A 21,606-nucleotide genomic window follows, 5' to 3' on the forward strand; every position below is an offset into this window, starting at 1 on the left:
AGTCCACGAGAGTCCATTACAGTCTATACGAGTCCATGAGAGTCCATTACAGTCTATACGAGTCCATGAGAGTCCATTACAGTCTATACGAGTCCATGAGAGTCCATTACAGTCTATACGAGTCCATGAGAGTCCATTACAGTCTATACGAGTCCACGAGAGTCCATTACAGTCTATACGAGTCCACGAGAGTCCATTACAGTCTATACGAGTCCACGAGAGTCCATTACAGTCTATACGAGTCCACGAGAGTCCATTACAGTCTATACGAGTCCATGAGAGTCCATGAGAGTCCATTACAGTCTATACGAGTCCATGAGAGTCCATTACAGTCTATACGAGTCCATGAGAGTCCATGAGAGTCCATTACAGTCTATACGAGTCCATGAGAGTCCATTACAGTCCATAAGAGTCCGTACGAGTCCATAAGAGTCCATAAGAGTCCATCACAGTCCATACGAGTCCATAAAACACACACACGGACTGGCCCCTGAAACTTGAACATAATAACAGACAGGAGACTGAAGTACACATGTACTTGTACTTGTACTGCAGTACTTTCTTTTGACACAGAGTATTATGTGTACTTGTATGACTTGTTCAGTACCACTGAATCTCAATCTTCTGTTTATTTTACTTGTTTTACTTTGACTGATATTCTATTAGACGTCTTCTACAGTTTATATGTTTATGTTGCTTTAACTTACTTTATATTAGTTTAACGGAATATTAAAGTTAAATTAAATTCAGTTTTTTTATTTAGCAATAAAATTCATTCACCTTTATTTCTTAACAATCATATTTTTTATGCATTTTGTCTTATGTTTATTTACTTCCATGTTGTTTTTCTGCCATTCAGTACAATAAACAATACTGATGTTTTATTTCCAGTCAGCAGCGAGCGGTCGAACCTCGGCAACATCCTCCTAGATTTCAGTATAAAAGTCTTCAGCTTTTATTTTGTATTTCACTCCACTTCCTGTAAACGTTCTTATTTGCATATTCAGATAAACAAGCTGCAGCACCCAAAGTAGATCATCTCAAACACAGGCAGCACTGTGGAGTTGAGCGGAGGTCATGAAGGGGAGGTGCATGCTGGGAGGAGGAGCGTCGTGGTGGGAGGAGGTGCATGCTGGGAGGTGTGGTGCGGCATTAATGAATGAAGGTATGCGGTCGGGGGAGTTGGGGCAGATCTCAGAGCAGCCGTCGTCATTCCTTCCTCGTCTTTCTCTAACGTCCTAACTGCTCGTATCCTCGCCGCCGCGTCACCTTTGACCTTTTCGACATTAAAGTCCGATCAAAGAGAGACGAGGATTCCGGTCCAACCAGATCTCTCCATCGCCCCGCGCTGATCTCTGTCCACATCATCCCTCAGAGCGTCTCATTATGTATAGCTAGTACCGTTGCCCTGGTTACCAGCAGTTCAGAGACACAAATGTACTTTAGCGCCTCCCAGTGTCTGGATTAAAAAGTACAAAAAAAACAAACACCGAGACTAAAAGTTGTTTCCACAACACGAACAATAACAACAAAAGAGAGAAGACGGCGTTCGCTATCCAACGCGATCTTAAAGATTCTGCCGGAAGGCGAAAGTCAGCTGACCTTTGGCGAACTCGAGGCCTCGAGGCGGAGCACGTCAGGCAGGAATCATAAAATAAAAGCTGTCAATCAGTTATGTCACTGTTCAGCTGACGCCTTTCCGACATCTGACACAGTTCCAGGCGTTTCCTTCTGTTTGAAGTGGTTCTGCTTTTTGCTCCGGTTTTGGTCCCCTCCAACTCCTGATCGATGGAAATCCTCAGCTAAACCAAAACAATGAGCTCAAAGATGCTAAAAAAAAAAAAGCTGAGAAGTCTTATCCATTATATGACATTTGATGTATAAAAAACATTAAAATATAAATGTACTCTACTACTAGCAGGGGTACATTTATTATTAACAACTACTTTACTGCTACTGTAAATAATAATGTTAAGAGTGTTTTCAAGTATAGCAGTGACACAACAACATAGCTGTGAAACAATTATGTTATTATGGAGGAGGCTATTAGCTAATGATGCTTAATTAAAATGATTTAATTAGGTGAAAATAAACGACTTAATTGCTGTCGAAATAAAACTGAATGTATATTAAATACAGTTCTACCAAAATTATTTGGAGATTAAAAAACATACAACAAAACAACATTTATTTCTTTTTACTTTTAATTTTCATCAATTTGATGAGGAACAATAGAAAAATCAGAAAAGAAAGAAACATCAGCTGGTTTGAAGCCAGCAGATGGCGCTGTTGATCAAGAAAACACAAGAAGAGCAAAGGTCGGCTGTTTTCCTGCTGCTCCGGTTTTTAATCATAACTCACTCAGGAATAGTTTTGGATCAGCAGGTCCAGCTGCTCTTTCTCCATCTGCTGGCAATACTTTCTAACTTTGGGAGAAACTAAAAGTTTTTATTTATTTATTCATTTATTTAAGTCTCTGTGGCTGTATTCCAATAATAATTACCTTTAACCACATGGTAATTAAGTTATAATAATAATGTCTACTAATACCAATTATTATTATTAAGAACATATTTATACATTGATCAAAATAATAATAATATTATAATAATAATATTATTATTATAATATGATTATGACCAATGTGGTTCTGAAGTAGGTTACAATGAACTGCTGAATTGCTGTTTATACAAATTAATTAATTGACCATGATTGTAGTAAGTATAATAAAATAACTTGTATTGTCATAATGTAGAAACCTTTTAAAATAGGAAATCTAATCAAATACAGTGACGACCCAGAGCAGTAGGTGGCAGCAGTGAGCGCCAAAGAAGTAGCAACCACAATTATAGAGCAGAAGAAGAAGGTCCGGGCTGTTATATATTTTATGTATCATTATTTTATTTTATATTTTTATTTTATATGTATTATTTGATTTGATTTATGTATTTATTATTTATTTAATTTATTTGTTTATATATTGTACATATTAGATATTCTGATCCACATTCCATACCAGTTGGTGGGTTATTTTATTTATCATTATTTTTATTTCCATCCATCCATCCATCCATTGTCTACCGCTAATCCTGTATTCAGGGTCGAGGTATTTTTATTTTTATTTTATTTATCATTATTATTTTATTATATATATATATATATATATATATATATATATATATATATATATATATATATATATATAATTTTTTTATTTATTTTTTAAATACTGTACAGTCCACACCAGTTGGTGGGTTATTTTATTTATCATTTTTATTTTATTATATTTTATTTTATTTATTTTTTAAATATTGTACCCTCCACACCAGTTGGTGGCGGTAATGTACCAAATGTGCCAACCGCCAATAAACCTCAAAGAAGAAGAAGAAGAAGCAGAAGACGGTTCCGTTGATCGGCTCGGACCCCCGTTCTCTTCGGGTTCGCTCGGTTCCTTCTGCGTCATCTTCGGCGCTCCTCGGGAACAACAAGAAGAATAAACCAGGAGAAGAAGAAGAAAAGAAGAAGAAGAAGAAGAAGCAGCGAGTCGTCATGGCGTCCAGGAAGAGGAGTCTCCCGGGCGATAACGGTCCTCCGTCCGGCCGCAAGCTCTCGCGCGCGGACGGGAAGCAGCGACACGTCGCCGCGCTGATCCTCGCGCGTGGCGGAAGTAAAGGGATCCCGCTGAAGAACATCAAGATGCTCGCCGGAGTCCCGCTGGTCGGCTGGGTGCTGCGGTCCGCGGTGGACTCGGACCTGTTCGACAGGTACGGACCCGGACCCGGACTACAGCCGACCCCTGCTGGACTCACTACATTGTGTTTTTGGGGGAAGAAATAATAATTATAAAAATATTTTAAAATAAGTTAATTATTAAATAAGGAAGTGACGTTATAACGGATTATTTAAATACGTAAGTGATCTGATCTCAACATTTTTATGTCCCCTTTTCTTAATTATTTCAGTTAAGTGATAATAGAGCATGAGTTCAGGTTAACACAGGTCAGGGGAACTCCTGGAGTATCATTGAAGTCCTGGAATATCATGGAATTTAAAACAAAGAAAGTCTGGGATTTGTTTTGAGAGACCAAGTCCTGGAATATCAGGGGATCTAGTTTGAGGCATGTTTAAATTTCAGTCGCCATTTATCAGAAATATTCAGTAATATTAGTAGTTTTTACTTTTTTTCCAGCACTAGTTTACAATAAATAACACAATAAATATGCAGCGTTCAAGCAGTGAAAACTTTATGCTCCGTTCTTAAAACTTCACAAATTATTGGGTTGAATATATTGAGGCTGTTTTTACCTTCATTATATGGAGATTCAGCTTCTTAGTCCTTGAAAGTCAGGATATTCAGACTTGGAGGGGGAACCCTGTGGAAAATATCACAGTATTCTGATACGACAAATGAAATAATAATAATGAAAACAACACCTTTTCTTTTTAATTTTTAGTATTTGGGTTTCGACGGACCACGAGGAGATCGAGAAGGTGGCTAAATCCTGGGGGGCCAGGGTGCACCGCAGGAGCCCCGAGGTCTCCAGAGACTCTTCTACGTCCCTGGAAACCATCCAAGAGTTCATCAGACTCAACCCGGGTATGTACACACACACCAGGATGTGTGTGTGTGTGTGTGTGTGTGTGTGTGTGTGTGTGTGTGTTTGATCAGTGAGGTTTGCCTCCACAGAGGTGGACGTGGTGTGTAACATCCAGGCCACGGCGCCGTGCCTCCACCCGTTCCACCTGACGGAGGCGCTGCAGATGATCACGCAGGACGGCTTCGACTCCGTCTTCTCCGTCGTCCGGAGGCACCAGTTCCGCTGGCAGGAGGTCAAGAAAGGATGTGAGTCCTGGATGTAGACTAAAGGTCTTGAAATGTGTGTTGTATGTGATGACATCTATGATAGAACAGAGAAAAGAAGATCTCCATATCTGAGGGACTGAAAACAGCATTTTCTGACATTTCTTTATGAAAAATGACTTTTGATGATGAACAGATGATGAAAATAGTTGGTGATTATATTTCTGTGGATCTGTTAGTGGAATTAGTTTTCCTTTCATTTGTGGTCCTTCTGTAAAAAGCTGTCTCCAAACATCATGTTGGCTGTATGTATTGTGGCGGTGGTCCCGTCGACCCCGTGGTGGTCTTCTAACCGTTACCGTGCTTCCTCCCAGCCGGCGAGCTCACCAGACCGTTCAACCTGGACCCGGCCAGCCGGCCTCGGCGTCAGGACTGGGACGGGGAGCTGTGTGAGAACGGGTCCTTCTACTTCACCACCAGAGACCTCCTGGAGAAGGAGGGACTCCTGCAGGTAAGAGCCACGTTGCCGGTCCGCTGATCCCTCACTGGATGCCGAGGTCAGTGTTTTCTGGGACTGCAGACTTGTTTTTGCCTCAAAAAGTCACATATCTTCCTCCATGCGTCACCGTCTGTCCTCTGAAGGACGGGAACGAGACGAACCTAAACAGAAGGACACGTAACACATGGAGGAGGATCCCACGATGTTCCTGAATGTTCTCTTCATGTCATGGTGGCTCACAGAAAAATAAGTTTTAATTTGCAAACACGGGGTTGAATCTAACATTCGTCCCACATCTGTCCACGGTCGGAGAGATGAAGCTTCAAACAGAAGTCATTTTAAATCAATAGTTTTATTATCAAGCACAACCTTTGGTTTGATGTTTTTAACTGAAACCTGTTTGTCGAAGTGCAGCAGTTCTTATCGGATCAACACCTCCAACGCACAAGAATGGAGGAGGTGTGGCTGTTTAGTTTAATGACACCTTCCAACGTAGGAAAATGCAGCTCTATGTTGCTGTTAACCACGGTTCTTTGACCACTTTGATAAATTACCGTCTATCGTCTGCGTAGAGTTTGACTGAGTTGTTTTTATATTCACGTTGATAATCTGAAAGATGGAAAAGCAAAAGTAATCTTTGGACTTCCTCAGCATCTCACTGATCCAACACATGATGATGATGATGAGAACTTTATTGTCTCTATACGAAAACAGCGAAATAACAGAATCACCCCGTCCGTACATAAACAGCATACAGAAAGAATGGCCAGGCACACGACCCTCCACCGCTCCCACGAGTCGATGGGGTAACCAGCGGCGGACGTCCCGTCAGGGCAGGCAGGTTCCCCCGACCCCGAGCTTCTCGTCCAGAAGATTCTGTCAGTTGCGTTGAGAGACCAGTTGACCAATTCCATGATTTAATTTTGGAGAGCAATGTGGAGAGAGGCTCCCAAAGTATGAGACAAGACAAGCAAGCAGTGAGCAGGAGAAGACACATCATTGTCATATCATATTAGATCTCATAATTTCCAAAGGTCTAAACCTTTCTGATCATTACTGTACTCTCTTTAAATGAGGTGATCAGCTGCGTTTTATCAATGATAACATCACCAGGCTTCTACACCCTCATCGACTCCACCCTCCGCCTCTGTCAACAGCCTCGTGAAAACTTTGAGTTCCAATGTTATGACTGTTATCGATGAAAAACAAAGCTCCAGGTTCATCGCGACGTCTACGAACCGAGTCTTTGCTTCTCGAAGCAGGAATGAAAAGGGCGAGGTGCTTCTTTCTCAACGAGATAATACCTAAAAACAACAATAACACCCGCACCTCATTCTCCGTCACAATGACAAACCTCACCGTCGGTTCCACCTGAATTGTGGTCCAACAAGTCCTGCAACGCCAACCGTTGTTCCCCTCAGAAGGTTACCAGTGGCCAAACGGTATGCAGCGCCACCTCAGGCAAACATGGCGATGACACCTCTACCTCCAGTTTCCTCTATGAATCTGGAACATTTTCAACGCCTACATTGGATGGCCCTTACCAAGATCATAGAGAGGAAACCGCGACGCATCAAAGCTTCACTTCTGGTATTTCTGGATCTCAGTGCTGCGTTCGACACGGTCGATCACAACATACTGCCTGACAGACCGGAGAAGGGGGCGGGACTTTCTGGTACTGTGCTAAAGTTGGTTCAAATCTTCCTTAAAAGATCGAGACTTCGTTGTTTCTTTGGTTATTATGAATCTGAGTGAACGAAGATCACATGTGGGGTTCCTCAAGGCTCCATTCTGGGGCCGCTTTCCTCAATATCTACATGCTCCCCTATCTCAGATTATGGAGCGTTACAACATCGATGCTGATGACACATAACTCTACATTCTCCACTTTTTTTTGTCATTTTCCAAAAACCGAGTTTAGCGAAGGGTCAACGGGGCCAGTGGCGACCCTTTTGAGGCGTCCGACCTCGACCTCTTTCCAATGATTGAATGTTGCCATAGTTTTACGTGTGATGCGTTTGTGGCTCTGCAGGGCGGGAAGGTGGCGTACTACGAGATGCTGCCGGAGTACAGCGTGGACATCGATGTGGACATCGACTGGCCCGTCGCCGAACAGAGGGTTCTCAGGTGGGACGTCGAATATGACATGAATGAAAGTGAGGATTCAAATCTGATCAGAGAATAAATAAATAAATCTCTCAGGTACGGGTACTTCGGCCGGGCCACGCCCGAGGTGGTCCGCCTGATGTTCTGCAACGTCTCCGGGTGTTTGACGGAGGGCCGGATCTTCCTGTCCGTGAACGGAGACGAGATGGTGTCCGTCAACACCAGAGACACCGCCGGCATCCGGATGCTGCAGAGAGAAGAAGTGGAGGTTTGGATAAGAAAATAAAATATCTTTTAAAAAGAACTGGTTTGGCTTGTGTCACCACCGTCTGTCTCCACCAGGTGGTGCTGCTGACGTCGGACGTGGACCCCGTGGCCCGGTCGCTGGCTGACAAGCTGGCCACGAGGACGGGCTGCCGGGTCCTGCAGGTGGGGGCGGAGCCTCTGGATGACCTGAGGCCGGTGGTGGAGCAGAGCAAGCTGGACTGGAAGGACGTGGCGTATATGGGTATGTATTTTATTTAATCTTTGCTGCTTGAGTACACCATTGTACACGTATATTTAATTATAATTTAACTTCTACAAGTCTGCTAAATATTAATAAATGGTGTTTTTTGGCCTTTTGTCATCCATCCAAACCATAATAACTCGACTTTAGAACATTCAGGGCTGCCGTTGCCATGGTTTTGCACTCCACTGATATTCAGATTTGTTAACCTAATAAATTAATTTAAATTGTTGTAATTTTCTGAAATTTTAATTTTGCTAATTTATTATTTTTTTCTATAAATTTGCGACTTTAATCTCATAAAATATAATTTTTTTCATGTTGATTTCTGACATTTTTATTTTTCAAATACATTTTTATAAATCTACGACTTTAATATCAGAAATTCTTGTGACTAACGCTGGTTTTTAATTACGTCATTCAAGAATATATTTTGTTACAATGTATTATTTATTTATTTTTGGGTTGCGACTATGAACCAGTGCCACCTAGTGGCGACTCATGCGAACGTTGAGTTGAGCCTCACAGCCGTGTCTCCGCCTCCTCAGGCTGCGACAAACAGGACGTGAACTGTCTGAACCTCGCGGGTTTGAGCGCCGTGCCGAGGGACGCCCCGGTGGTCGCCATCAACGCCGCCAAGTACACGTGTCACAGCGCCGGCGGGATGGGCGCCATGCGGGAGTTCACCGAGCACATCCTGCTGCAGAGGGAGAAGGCCAAGGTTCAGACGGAGCAGCATCGCATCGACCGCTGCCACTCCTGATCCTCCTCACCGCCACGCACGCCGGGATCAGACGGTTCTGGTTTTAATATGATTTTAATATCATCGGTTTAGAGTTAGAAGTCAAGTAATGAGTTTACAATCAAAGTCTCGTCTTCCTTCCTAGATGCCTGCAGATTAGGAGATTATTATAATAATAATGCTGTGAATAACTCATATATATATATAGTTATATATAAGATGAATCATTTGAAACCAAACTCTAATTTTAAAGTTTTAAATATGTCACGTTTTCTATGTTCTGCCCTGAAAGAAATCATTAGATATTTTCATGAAATGTAAATTTTGCTTTCTTGCCGAGAGATCGATGAAACTCAGACGGGATTTTTGTCTGCAGATGAAAATACTTTGTTGAATAAACCTCGGAGAAAACACGTCGATCCTCTCGTTCAACTCGGCAAGAAAGCCAGTCAAAGTGTTTTTCAGCGCTAAACAGCCGTGTGATTGAGAGCCTGTTGCTATGGTAACCCCCCAGATGAATGACTGGTCTGGCGGCGTGTGGCCGGTTTATCGCTAGCTGGTTTTTATTGATTTATTGATTTTATGGCAACGTGTGTAATCTTATTTCTAATGATCTGCGGTTGATTTATTTTATTGCTTTCTGGGAACGTTTACATGTAATTCGTTTTAACTCTAAGTGATGATGTTGTTTTTGTGTGAATCATTTTCAAAATGAAATTTACTGTCGAACACAAGTCTTGTGTTTTTATTATTATTATTATTATTATTATTATTATTATTATTATACCTAAATGCCGAAACTCGAGGCTTCAAAACTGGTCGGTAACAATCGACTGGTGATGTCACCATGACGACGGCTGAGGTCAAGTATATGTTGATAATGATCACAGTCACTGCAAGAATACACACTTGTTTTTAATAAATCATCAGCAAATCACCTCCACATATACATCCATATATATATTTATATATAAAAATTATTTGGCTGTCAGACAACAAGAGGAAAGCCAATAAAGAGGATTTATATTAAAAAGGTCTGTTTTTTGTGCAAAGAAGAAGAAGAACGGTCACTCAGTGGCGGCGGGCGGCGGCGTGATGGCCAGCGGCGTGATGACCAGCGGGCCGTCGTTCTTCCCCGACTTGTTCGTACACGGGCTGAAGAACGGGAAGATGCACTCGCCGAACGTGTCGTTGAAGGTGTAGATGTGGAGCTTCGCGTCGACGTTGTAGAAGGAAACCTGCGGGCCGAGAGGTCACGCAGGGTTAATTAAACAAAAAACGCACAAAAGAGACAAAAGTACGTGTTTTCCCACAATGCACCTGTCCTTTCTCAAAGTCCACAAATATCCCGATCTTGTGCGGCCGCAGGTTCAGGTGGACGTCGGTGGACGGCTCGCTGCGGAACGCGTACTTGTTCCTGAGAGTCGAACATCGGGAAGGAAGAGGCAGACGAGTTAGAAGTACGAAGAACTACAAGTACACAAGTAGAAGTATACGTACTTGTGTTCACAAAGTACTGACTCAACTTCTTTATTCAAGTAAAAGTGGAAAAAGTTCAGGATCGCAACCTTAACGGAAGTCATTTAAAAGTACTTACGAAGTATTTATACAATGCTAGCTGCTTTACGATAAAGACGACTTTCTACGATATATTCTAAAATCTATTTTCACATCCAGCAGTTAGAGAACGACATGGTTTTTATGCCCGATGTTTTCTGTCTTTTACCTCCGTCTTTGGTCTCCACCACCTGGGTAGCTGCTAAACGCTACGCTAGTCACCAGCTAATTCACGATGCTGGAAGGTTCGAGGACAGTGGGAGTTTGGAGCGTTCTTTTCCTTTGGAGAGTTGGTGGAGGATAAAAAAACTGAATGAACTGACGGGAAGCTCACTTGTCTCTCAGGCTGAGGAACCAGTATCCGTTACTCGGGGTGACTTCGATCTTGCCCTTCCTGTTGATCGACTGTCTGGCCACGCCCAGATCCCAATCTGTCTTCCCACCGACCTCCACCTGATCACAGGACGCCAATCAATCAGTCAATAATTTACATTTACATTTACATTTAGGTCATTTAGCAGACGCTTTTGTCCAAAGCGACTTACAATAAGTACATTTGTCAAAAGAAGGAAACAAAGAAACCACGACGTATCATTGCCGATGCAGTAAGAGCTAAAAATAGAACAAGTGCTAGGTCCTCATCTGAGTAAAGTAGTACTTCAAGAGTAACAGTGCTACGATCCGAGTTTTTTTTTTTTTTTTTTTTTTTTTTTTTTGGGGGGGGGGTCGAGGGAGGGTGTTAGTGGGTCATGCTATGTAGAGTCGAGGTGAAGTCTGAACAGGTGAGTCTTGAGCCTTTTTCGGAAGATGGCAAATGACTCTGCTGTCCTGACATTGGTCGGGAGTTCGTTCCACCACTGAGGCGCCAGAACAGAGAAGAGTCTGGACTTTGCTGAGCGACATTTGTTTGATTTCAGCGATGGTGGTACCAGCCGGCCAGCTGAAGTAGAGGAGCGGAGTGCTCGCTTCGGGGCATGAGGTTTGACCAGTGTTTGAAGGTAGGCAGGTGCCGTTCCATTGATGGCCCTGAAGGCCAGTGTCATCGTCTTGAATTGGATGCGTGCTGCAACAGGGAGCCAGTGGAGGTCACGGAGGAGGGGGGTCACGTGGGAGAATTTGGGTAGATTGAAGATAAGGCGTGCTGCAGCGTTCTGGATACGCTGCAATGGTTTAATCGCATAGGCCGGGAGTCCGGCCAGGAGAGAGTTGCAGTAGTCAAGGCGGGAGATGACCAGTGCTTGGACCAAGAGCTGCGTTGCATCCTTTGTGAGGAAGGTCCGAATCCTGCGGATATTGTAGAGGGCAAATCTGCAGGATCGGGCCACAGCAGTGATGTTGGGGGTGCAGGATAGTTGGTCATCGAGGATTACACCCAGGTTCCTCGCAGTTGAGGAAGGAAATACTGTGATGCCCTCAACAGTGACCGACAGGTCCATGTGAGGGCAGTCTTTCCCTGGGATGAAGAGGAGTTCGGTTTTATTCAGGTTAAGCTTGAGGTGATGTGCAGTTGTCCAGACAGAGATGTCAGCCAGACAGTCCGAGATGCGAGTTGCAATGTGAGCGTCAGAGGACGGGGGAAAAGAGAGGAACAGCTGGGTGTCATCAGCGTAGCAATGGTAGGAGAATCCATGCGATGTGATAACAGAACCTAGTGATCTGGTGTATAGTGAGAACAGAAGCGGTCCTAATACTGAGCCTTGAGGGACACCCGTGTCCAGAGAGCAGGGTTTGGACATAGAGCCATTCCATGTGACCTGAAAGGTGCGGTTTGTCAGGTATGATGTAAACCAGGTGAGAGCAGAGTCGGTTATGCCAAGTTCAGCCAGAGTGGAGAGGAGAATTTGGTGGTTGACTGTGTCGAATGCAGCAGATAGGTCAAGGAGAATGAGAACGGAGGAGTTGGATGATGTTTTGGCGTCTCGCAGGGACTCGGTCACAGTGAGGAGGGCCGTCTCAGTGGAGTGGGCAGTCCTGAATCCTGATTGGTTAGGGTCTAGGAGGTTCTTCCGCAAGAGATAGGATGACAGTTGGTTGTAGGCAGCACGTTCCAAGGTTTTAGAGAGGAATGAAAGAAGAGATACAGGTCTGTAGCTTTGGATGTCAGTAGCGTCAAGGGTGGGTTTTTTCAGGAGAGGCTTCACGATAGCGGTCTTAAAATCCGCTGGAATGACACCTGAGGTGAGGGAGGAGTTGATCAGGGTGGTGAGGAATGGCAAGATGTCGTGTGAGATGTCCTGGAGAAGAGAGGAGGGAATCGGGTCAAGGGAGCAGGTGGTGGCACGGTTAGATGTAACAAGTGCGTGAACGTCTTCAGAGGTGAGGGGGCTAAAGCTGGTAAGACCATCCGAGTTGAGAGTTGGGGGAGATGTCTTCTGGGAGGGAATAGGCGTGAATGATGAGCTGATGTCATTTACTTTCTTGGTAAAGTAAGTTGCAAAGTCATCGGCAGTAAGGAAGGAAGGGGGCGGAGGGGTAGGAGGGGTGAGGAGGGAAGAGAACATGGAGAAGAGTTTCCTGGGGTTGGAGGCAGAAGAGTTGATCTTTGCCAGGTAGAAGGCAGATTTAGCTGCCGAAACAGTTGAGGTGAAGTCAGAGAGGAGGAGGTGGTAGTGAGCAAGGTCCTCGTGCTGTCCCGATTTCTTCCATTTTCTCTCTGACGCTCGCAACAATGATCTGTTGGTTCGCAGAGGTTCAGACAGCCAGGGAGGGGGGGGAGACGATCGCGCCGGTCGTGCGATTGGGGGACAGAGAGTGTCCAAAGAAGAGGCGAGTGAGGACATCAGGATAGAGGAGGCTTCCTCAGTAGGCATTAAGGAGAACTGTTCCGAGGATGGGAGCGAGGAGATAACAGTTGAGGAGAGAGCGGAGGGAGTGAGGGATTTCAGGTTGCGGCGGCTGGTGACCATTCGAGGCGTAGAGGGGAGGGATGTGGTGGGCTTCATGGGGAGGGAGAAAGTCACAAAGTGGTGGTCGGACACGGTGAGCGGGGTAACAGAGATTGCCGAGATGCCACAGGATCTTGTGAAGACAAGGTCAAGTTGGTTCCCGGCCCGGTGAGTTGGTGGAGAGGGGGAGAGCGTAAGGTCAAATGCGGAAAAGAAGTCGATGAATTCAGATGAGTGTAGCTTTCCCGAGTGGATGTTGAAGTCACCGAGGACGACGAGCGGTGTGCCATCATCAGGGGAGCAGCTCAGGAGGGCATCCATCTCATCCAAAAAGTCACCAAGAGGACCGGGTGGGCGATAGATCACTATGATGTTGAGTTTGAAAGGAATGGTGACAGCGACGGCGTGAAATTCAAGCGTAGATTGGGGTAGGTGGTCGAGAGGAAGGACCTGGTAGGACCATGTGGGTGAGATGAGGAGCCCAGTTCCTCCTCCTCGCCCTGTTCGTCTTGGGGAGTGTGAAAATGAGTAGGCAGTTGAAAGGGCAGCTGGAGTGGCAGTGTTTTCTGGGGTGATCCAGGTCTCTGTGAGGGCCAGGAAGTGGAGAGACTGCAGGGACGCATAGGCTGAAATGGTGTCCGCCTTCTTGACTGCAGACTGGCAGTTCCACAGCCCCCCTAGTACTTCAAGTTCCTTACCGGTGGAGATTGGTGGGTAGCAGAGATTGGATGGGTTACAGCCTCGAATGAAGGGACTTCGGTAAAATCTTCTCCAGTGCGATGTCCTGACTGGGATAAGACACATGGCTGCGAGGGGGGGGGGGGGGGGGGGGTTGAGATGTTATACCTACCTCAATGGGCTTCCTCGATGGACTCCCACAGATAGACTCCCTGTGTCTTTGTTCAGCTGTCTTGACTCCCACAGATAGACTCCCTGTGTCTTTGTTCAGCTGTCTTGACTCCCACAGATAGACTCCCTGTGTCTTTGTTCAGCTGTCTTCGTTCTGATGGCCCGACGCTGCAGCTGACGCTGTAGTGACAGCCTTTTAAGTGCTCAATTTACCGCAAGTACTGACTGTGGCTCCTCCTTCCCTCTAATCAAGTCTATTCACTACAGGTGAGCTGGCTCAAACAAGCTGATTGCTCACTTACCATAGACAGCTTCACAAGAAGTTCAACAACAAGCTATCATTACTAGACTAAATGTTACCACTAGCTTTACACACACAATGCCTAAACCCAAATCTACAATTAGTTTCTGACTTACCAACAAGAGACAAAGCAGCTTCCTTCCTTTCTCCAGACCAAATGTGGTTTGAAGAGAACTACTGCTGTCCTTTAAGTTCTGACTGGGGCTCCTCCTTCCCTCTAATCAAGTCTATTCACTACAGGTGAGCTGGCTCAAACAAGCTGATTGCTCACTTACCATAGACAGCTTCACAAGAAGTTCAACAACAAGCTATCAATACTAGACTAAATGTTACCACTAGCTTTACACACACAATGCCTAAACCCAAATCTACAATTAGTTTCTGACTTACCAACAAGAGACAAAGCAGCTTCCTTCCTTTCTCCAGACCAAATGTGGTTTGAAGAGAACTACTGCTGTCCTTTAAGTTCTGACTGTGGCTCCTCCTTCCCTCTAATCAAGTCTATTCACTACAGGTGAGCTGGCTCAAACAAGCTGATTGCTCACTTACCATAGACAGCTTCACAAGAAGTTCAACAACAAGCTATCAATACTAGACTAAATGTTACCACTAGCTTTACACACACAATGCCTAAACCCAAATCTACAATTAGTTTCTGACTTACCAACAAGAGACAAAGCAGCTTCCTAAATAATCAATGAAGCATGTAAAGGGAAATCCACTACATCGTCTTCAGTGGAGGAGGCTGTCGTTTCTGCACAAACACGACCTCAGATGTTAGAAGGAGCGTTTCCGGGGAGATTTCTCAGGACTTCCTGTCTCACTGCCTGTCTCACCTCCCAGTAGTGCCTCCCAGAGAAGATGGCCTCCCGGCCGATGACGCAGACGACCCGGTCGAACCTCTCGCCGTTGTCTGGAAGCAGCTGGTGTCGGTCTCCACACCTCACCTGCACAGACAAACACTTATGGACCGGATTCCCAATATTATGATACAGATGATCTAATGCTTTTCACCAGGTCGGGTCCAATTTCAAGAAATAAAATGTATTTTAAATTATTTTCTCTAATGTTTTTATTTTATTGTATTTATTTTATTTTTAGTTATTATATTTTTTCTTTTTTATGGACGATGATAAAGGGGTTAAAAAAAATTCTGAAAAAGCAACCGTTCAGAAAATAGTTAGCCAAAAAACAAAAAAAAAACGAGATTGCTGTCAACGCAGACCTGAAATCACGTGAATCGCCATGACAACTGAGCAACATCACCAATGTAACTGTAAAGGTAGAAATGAACGTGATTTACACTCTTCATGTCCTCCGACAGGATCAGTCTGGGATGAGCCGTGTTGCAGTCCAGAGTCACGTCCACTGAAAGAAGTACAATAACAACGTTAACAACTCTGGATAGTTCATATATTTATACAGTATATATACAAATACTAGCTGAGTGTGTACCTGCATACTCCTGAACCCTCCGTATCCCTGCAGGAAACAAGATCACATGTTATTTATCTGTGTGTGCGTGTGTGTGTGTGTGTGTGTATGGTTGTGTGTGTGTGTGTGTGTGTGTGTGTGAGTGTGTGTGGTTGTGTGTGTGTGTGTGTGTGAGAGACACTCACTGGGCTGAGGTCTGGACGGACTGGGAACCACAGCGGCGGGAGGAAAGCCTGCAGAGGGAAAGGAGACCCGGATGAGGAGGTGGACTTACCAAACCTGACCACCAGAGGGCGTAGAGGTGTCGTAGTAGAATCCGGATCAAGGACTCCTCAAGTAGAAGTGCAGGTACTTGTGTTCATAAATACTCTGGTGGAAGTAGAAGTACGGATTCTACTTCTGTACTCTTGGAAAATGTGTAATGAGAAGTACTGAAAGGAGGTACTCGAAGAAAGTATTACTATGAAGTACATTTCTACTGGCTGTTTCTCAGCGCTTATCCGGTATGTAGGGAGGGAAAGTACCCAAGTAAAAGTACACATACCTGAACATTCTACATAAGTACAACAACTAAGTATTTGTACTTCCAGCCTCTGTTAAACAGAATACTGTGACTTCTATAATATCAGTCGGTTCGATGTCTGTATTTACTTTGTGATTCAACCGGTTACGTTTATCTTATTGATCAAACTTACATAATAAAAGATTATCTTGAACAAATATTACATCGTTTCCAAGGTTGGAATAAAACAGAAATAAAGGTCACACGAGATTCTGATAAATTAAGTTACTTCTGCTTTATTCTTTTATTTATTTATGTTGCTTATGAATGTTGTTTGTGATAATTTGTTTATTGACAGTTTGTTGGATTTACTTTTAATTGTATTTGTTGTTGTTTTTTTTTAAAATTTTATTTCACTCACCGTTTTCTGCGACGACCTTCAACTCTTCCTGAAACTTCTCCACCAGAGCCGCCAGAGACCTGTAGACGGTCCCCGTTCCCAGGTCAGAGGTCACCGAGACCCCGGACCAGTCTTTGGTGGGCGGGGCGCTGGAGAGGACCGGGAACGTCTGGAAGGTATAGACGGGAAAATAAGTTTCAACCGCTAAACCACCATAATGCATTTGAGGGGGAATCACCGATTATGATTCAGTTAGCTAGTGCTAACGCTAAACGCTAGTAATCAGCACTGATGCTAGTAATTAAGGCCGGGCTAGTAATTAACATTGATGATAGTAATTAGAGTAGCCGCTAGTAGTTAGCATTGATGCTTGTAATTAACATGGGGCTAGTAGTTAGCATTGATGCTAGTAATTAGTGTTGATGCTAGTAATTAGAGTCGGCGCTAGTAATTAGCATTGACACTAATAATTAGCATTGATGCTAGTAGTTAGCGTCTGCACTAGTATTTAGCATTGAAGCAATGTCTGGCTTAGTGTTAAAGTGATGTAGACCAAGCTCCACACGGTCCGTTTACCGTTCTCCAGCTGTAGCATGAAATCAAGTTCATCAACATTCATCGCTCACCGGGTGCTACGCCGGTTTACCGGCGTGGGATCCTCACCCACCTTGACGCAGTGCATGTGGTCGTCGGATTGGGCGAGCTCACCGAGGGCGCTCTCCCTCCGCCGCAGCTCCTCCACCTCCAGCTCCAGCTGCCGTATGGCGGCGTCGGCCTGGTGCCTCGCCGCCCGCCGGCTCATCTCCAACACCTCCATCAGCTCCGCCTGCGAGCGCTCGGCGGCCGACACCAGCTCCGAGAGGAGGCGGACGCTGCCCGCCGTCTCCCGCTCCACCGCCAGCTGAGGGAGTCAACGAGTCCGTGGAGGTGAGACACCGTTTTAAGGTGGAATGTTTTAAAGGTGGAATGCTTTAGGCTGCACTGGAATTTCCTTGTAAGTTGTAAAAGTTGAGTATTATGTAAAATACAAGCTAATAACCATGAACCGCGTGTGTGTGTGTGTGCTCCACCTCCAGCTCCGTCACCGACAGTCTGATCTCCTCCACCTTCCTGATCCTCAGTCTGATCATCTCCTGGATCTCCTGCTCCGACACACTGAGCCGCTCCTAAAGAGACAACGTTAAGGAGGAGCAGCTCTGTGTACTTCTACTTCTACCAGAGTACTTCTGAACATAGGTGTACTTCTACTTCTACTAGAGTACTTCTGAACATATGTGTACTTCTACTTCTACCAGAGTACTTCTGAACATATGTGTACTTCTACTTCTACCAGAGTACGTCTGAACATATGTGTACTTCTACTTCTACCAGAGTACTTCTGAACATATGTGTACTTCAACATCTACCAGAGTACTTCTGAACATATGTGTACTTCTACTTCTACCAGAGTACTTCTGAACACACATGTGTACTTCTACCAGTCTTTCTGAACAGAAGTATGTGTACTTCTACCAGTCTTTCTGAACAGAAGTATGTGTACTTCTACTTCTACCAGTCTTTCTGAACAGAAGTATGTGTACTTCTACCAGTCTTTCTGAACAGAAGTATGTGTACTTCTACTTCTACCAGTCTTACATCCCAGACTGCCCAACAGGCCTCCCTGCCAGCGGTCAGGTTACCTTGGTCTCCATCCACTCGGCCTCCAGGGTCACCGTGTCGTGGTCCTGGTGGTCCTCGGTCTCACACTCGGGACAGATGCAGATCTGGTCGGTCCGGCAGTAAATCTGAAACCAGACCAGCGTTAGGATCCCGTCAACAAGGCTACGGGAGTCTGACAGGCTGCAGGGCTCCGTACCACGATCCCCCGGTGGTGGACCTCACAGACCGGGATCCTGGAGCTGCTCGCCGCCCCGCTCACAGTGAACCGTCTCCGGCTTCTGGGCCGACAGTAAGGGGGCGGCGGCGGGCCGGAGGGGTTCGCCATGGTGGCGATCGGACTCTGGTTTGGTACCGAAGACGCCAGCGAGGCGCTGACCGCCGATGCCGGGATGACCTCGCCTTCCGTGGAGGAGGAGGAGGAGGAGGAGGAAAGAAAAAATCAGCTAAACAGCCATTAAAGGACATGCAGAGTCCCCAGAGGATGTTCATTGTGTAGTTGTGATGTCACACGTCTTACCTGGAGTCTCGCAGGCTGAAGCTATCGGCAGTTTGACTGAAGGTCGAGGAAGTTTCTTCTTCAGTTCATCAAATAAACCATCTGGTATGCCTCCTCCTCCTCCTCCCTCTGCTCCTCCTCTCTCCCCTCTCTTCTCCTTCCCCCCTCCCGTCATGGACCGGAACTGGTCCGTGATCTCTCGGAGGGTCCTGTTGATGTGGAGATCTGGTCGCTTCTGGTAGGTCTTCTTACAGAGAGGACACTGGCAAACCTGGGAGTGGAGGGAGGGAGGGATGATGGAGGACAGAGGGAGGGAGGGATGATGGAGGACAGAGGGAGGAAGGGAGGGAAGGAAGGAAGGAAGGAAGGAAGGAAAGAGGAAAGGAAAGAGGACAGAGGACAGAGGGAAGGAAAGAGGACAGAGGGCCGAGGGAAGGAAAGAGGACAGAAAGAAGGACAGAGGGCCAAGGGAAGGAAAGAGGACAGAAAGAAGGACAGAGGGCCGAGGGAAGGACAGAGGACAGAAAGAAGGACAGAGGGCCGAGGGAAGGACAGAAAGACGAAGCAGACCCACCTTGGCGCTGTCCCAGTAGCGGTTGATGCAGGACAGACAGAAGCTGTGTCCGCACGGCGTTGACGACGGGTTGGTGAACACATCCAGGCAGATGGAGCACAGGAACTGCTCGTCCGACAGGACGCTTCCATATAAGGACATCCTGGGGGACAGCTGGAACCAATGAATACCCGGTCAAAACCAAAGTAAGCTGTTTTTTTAAAAAAGAGATTTTGGAAAAAATATGTATGCAGTCGAGTTTGCCAAGAAAGTAAAATGGTGCCGTTCTATGGAAAGAAAGTCAAAACTTGCGATAGTGGCGTCTTTCTCTGTGTTCGGTACCAGGATGTAGCGTTACTCACGCTAACAATCAGGTCCCTTCTTTCTGTGCCTGCTGATGAAACACATCAGCTACGATAACGTTACATTAGTGATGGAATGTAGCTACGTTAGTTAGCTAGCTAGCGAGACGAGCTAACGGCTACATTGGTGACGTATGTTGTGTTTTCTGGGAAAGACCAAAAAAATGCACCTTTGCAAAACAAAAATGTAAAAAAGACGACGAGATGAATGGAGGGAAAGTTTAACGCGAACACAAAGACCTCTGTCGCCTTGAATCAGATTACGAGAATCAAAAGACTCGAGGAATGAAGTGGAGCAGGATTCTGTCCCGTTTATCACAATCAGGACAAGAAGAAAACACTTTGTTTTGGTATGGACATGCAGCAAAGCATCATGGGTAGGATTCAAACCCTGGACGCTCCTACGCTCGACTGAACGAGCGCCCCGACGTTTTGGATTTAGAGTTTAACCAAATAATCACCAATGTCGGAGTAGTAATGAATAATAAAAACATTGGTTTAGGGATCATGTTGTTGGGTTATTTCCACCATGCTGGGTAGCATCTCAGCTCTAACAATACAGATAAAACCACAGCGTGGTGCCGACGACTGTAAACCTGCAGCCGGCAAAAAAGCTGTTAGTCAAGAAGTGTACGAATTACTCATGAAGGAAGATAAACTCAGGTGTTTACCACTTCACTTCCTCTGTTCTTACCTTTCACAATAAAAACCCTGGAGCATTTCCATAAGAGGCAACGCAACAAAATAGCTTTCAACAGGTGTGATTAAATAACCAGAGGTTGTTCCCTTGTAAACAAACACTTGCGATACGTCGGATTAACACATGATACCTTCTCCTGTTGGTCCGATTTCTCAAAATAGATCCAAAAAGCTCCGGAATGGAAACAAAAAGCCTTTCTCGATGTTTGCAGGTCGTATCCTGGTCGCTCACTTATGGAGTGTGTTTGCCTCTCAGGCTGCGACATATAAGAAGGTGTGTGTGTGTGTGAGACAGGGTTGGCGGGTCGCACCACGCCCACTCACCTGTCTCACTGTCTCGGTAAATGTGGCAAGACTGGTTAAACGCAGAGTAGCAGAAACAACCAGAGTGTCCACAGGCCGAGTCAGACCTGAGTCAACCACGATTACCCTGCAATTACCACGCCATTAGGGTTAGTCGTAAATATATATATAGATATGAGGAATATCATGTAGAATACTGCAGTTTCTTCATCACAAAACACTACATTAACTCTTAAGATTAAGATACTTCAATATAAATTTTTAGTCAATCGTCTTTGACAAATCAGGAGGCAACCTCCGGTTCTGAAAAGTGAAGCCAAACCTGAAGCGCCTTCAATTTGCGTTTCGCTCTTTCTCTCTGATAGTGGCCATCAGGGGGCGACTGAAAATAAATCTGATTGCATTAAAGTCTAAAACCCGACTTGAAGGCACTTGGGCATTGGCTTCACGTCTCAGAACCGGAGGTCACCAGCTCGGTTTGAACCGAGTACTTCTTATGGTCACGTGAACCATGATGTTGTTTTTACTAAACCCAACTACGTAGTGTGTTTTGTGTTTTTTCATTGTCTTTGACCATGGAAACGTCCGACGGGATCGCCTCACGATGCCGTCTGATCGTCGGTATTTAACGAGACCAGCCTGGAAAAAGAACAATGTCGTTTCTTTGTTCCACCCTGCAATTAATTCCTGACAGTTTCTTTTACGACATTAACGTCACTCTGGACGTTGTGTACGTTATTTTCTCCTGTGATTGTTTTTTTGTGTACGTGATGTTTTCTTCGATTTGAAATTCCTGTCAGCCACCGATGCGCTCACTCTGGATAGAGATAAGACGATGCTCGGGCAGCAGGATGCTGGTTTTTGTTATGAAACGTTGTCCTTAAAACTGTGCTGACGAGTCAGCTTCTCAGTAACGAGTTCCTTCATAGCGATCAGCTGATCTGCGACCA

The 21,606-nt window shown here is 45.2% G+C and overlaps 2 protein-coding genes across 4 annotated transcripts; one reads left to right on the plus strand and one right to left on the minus strand.

The window, feature by feature from the left end:
* The first annotated feature begins 3,356 nt into the window (after positions 1-3,356).
* cmasa (cytidine monophosphate N-acetylneuraminic acid synthetase a) lies at positions 3,357-9,390 on the plus strand. Its single transcript, XM_084003492.1, has 8 exons — positions 3,357-3,764; positions 4,455-4,597; positions 4,688-4,843; positions 5,176-5,312; positions 7,333-7,427; positions 7,503-7,674; positions 7,749-7,914; positions 8,463-9,390. The coding sequence occupies exons 1-8, from the start codon at positions 3,550-3,552 to the stop codon at positions 8,675-8,677; spliced, it is 1,299 nt and encodes a 432-aa protein (XP_083859618.1). The 5' UTR covers positions 3,357-3,549; the 3' UTR covers positions 8,678-9,390.
* A 162-nt stretch (positions 9,391-9,552) lies between these two features.
* LOC311009366 (E3 ubiquitin-protein ligase TRIM21) lies at positions 9,553-20,634 on the minus strand. 3 transcript variants are annotated; one of them, XM_084003489.1, is made up of 15 exons: positions 20,485-20,634; positions 19,314-19,466; positions 18,761-19,010; positions 18,440-18,642; positions 18,264-18,368; positions 17,655-17,750; positions 17,252-17,485; positions 16,606-16,753; positions 15,868-15,915; positions 15,704-15,730; positions 15,552-15,616; positions 15,085-15,195; positions 10,548-10,666; positions 9,977-10,073; positions 9,553-9,894 (listed from the first exon to the last, which is right to left on the minus strand). In XM_084003489.1, exons 1-15 carry the CDS (start codon positions 20,617-20,619, stop codon positions 9,724-9,726), a joined length of 1,962 nt encoding a protein of 653 aa, XP_083859615.1. In that variant the 5' UTR covers positions 20,620-20,634; the 3' UTR covers positions 9,553-9,723. The 3 variants fall into 3 exon arrangements, with proteins under 3 accessions (XP_083859615.1, XP_083859616.1, XP_083859617.1); XM_084003490.1 differs by having other exon boundaries at positions 19,314-19,503; positions 20,485-20,608; XM_084003491.1 differs by lacking the exons at positions 9,553-9,894; positions 9,977-10,073 and adding an exon at positions 14,938-15,002 and having other exon boundaries at positions 10,578-10,694.
* Between the last annotated feature and the right edge of the window lie 972 nt (positions 20,635-21,606).

The sequence above is a fragment of the Eutrigla gurnardus genome (assembly GCF_963514095.1).
Source record: "Eutrigla gurnardus genome assembly, chromosome: 23".
NCBI lineage: Eukaryota > Metazoa > Chordata > Actinopteri > Perciformes > Triglidae > Eutrigla > Eutrigla gurnardus.

What these genes read in the sequence shown, in the direction of transcription:
- cmasa (XM_084003492.1), top strand. Translation starts at nt 3,550, where the DNA reads ATGGCGTCCAGGAAGAGGAGTCTCCCGGGCGATAACGGTCCTCCGTCC. An exon ending in GTTCATCAGACTCAACCCGG is followed by an intron (nt 4,598 to 4,687) that starts GTATGTACACAC and finishes TTGCCTCCACAG; the next exon opens with AGGTGGACGTGGTGTGTAAC. An exon ending in GCAGGAGGTCAAGAAAGGAT is followed by an intron (nt 4,844 to 5,175) that starts GTGAGTCCTGGA and finishes GCTTCCTCCCAG; the next exon opens with CCGGCGAGCTCACCAGACCG.
- LOC311009366 (XM_084003489.1), bottom strand. Translation starts at nt 20,619, where the DNA reads ATGTCGCAGCCTGAGAGGCAAACACACTCCATAAGTGAGCGACCAGGA. An exon ending in TTCAGCCTGCGAGACTCCAG is followed by an intron (nt 18,643 to 18,760) that starts GTAAGACGTGTG and finishes CCTCCACGGAAG; the next exon opens with GCGAGGTCATCCCGGCATCG. An exon ending in CTGGGAGGCACTACTGGGAG is followed by an intron (nt 10,667 to 15,084) that starts GTGAGACAGGCA and finishes TCCTGTGATCAG; the next exon opens with GTGGAGGTCGGTGGGAAGAC.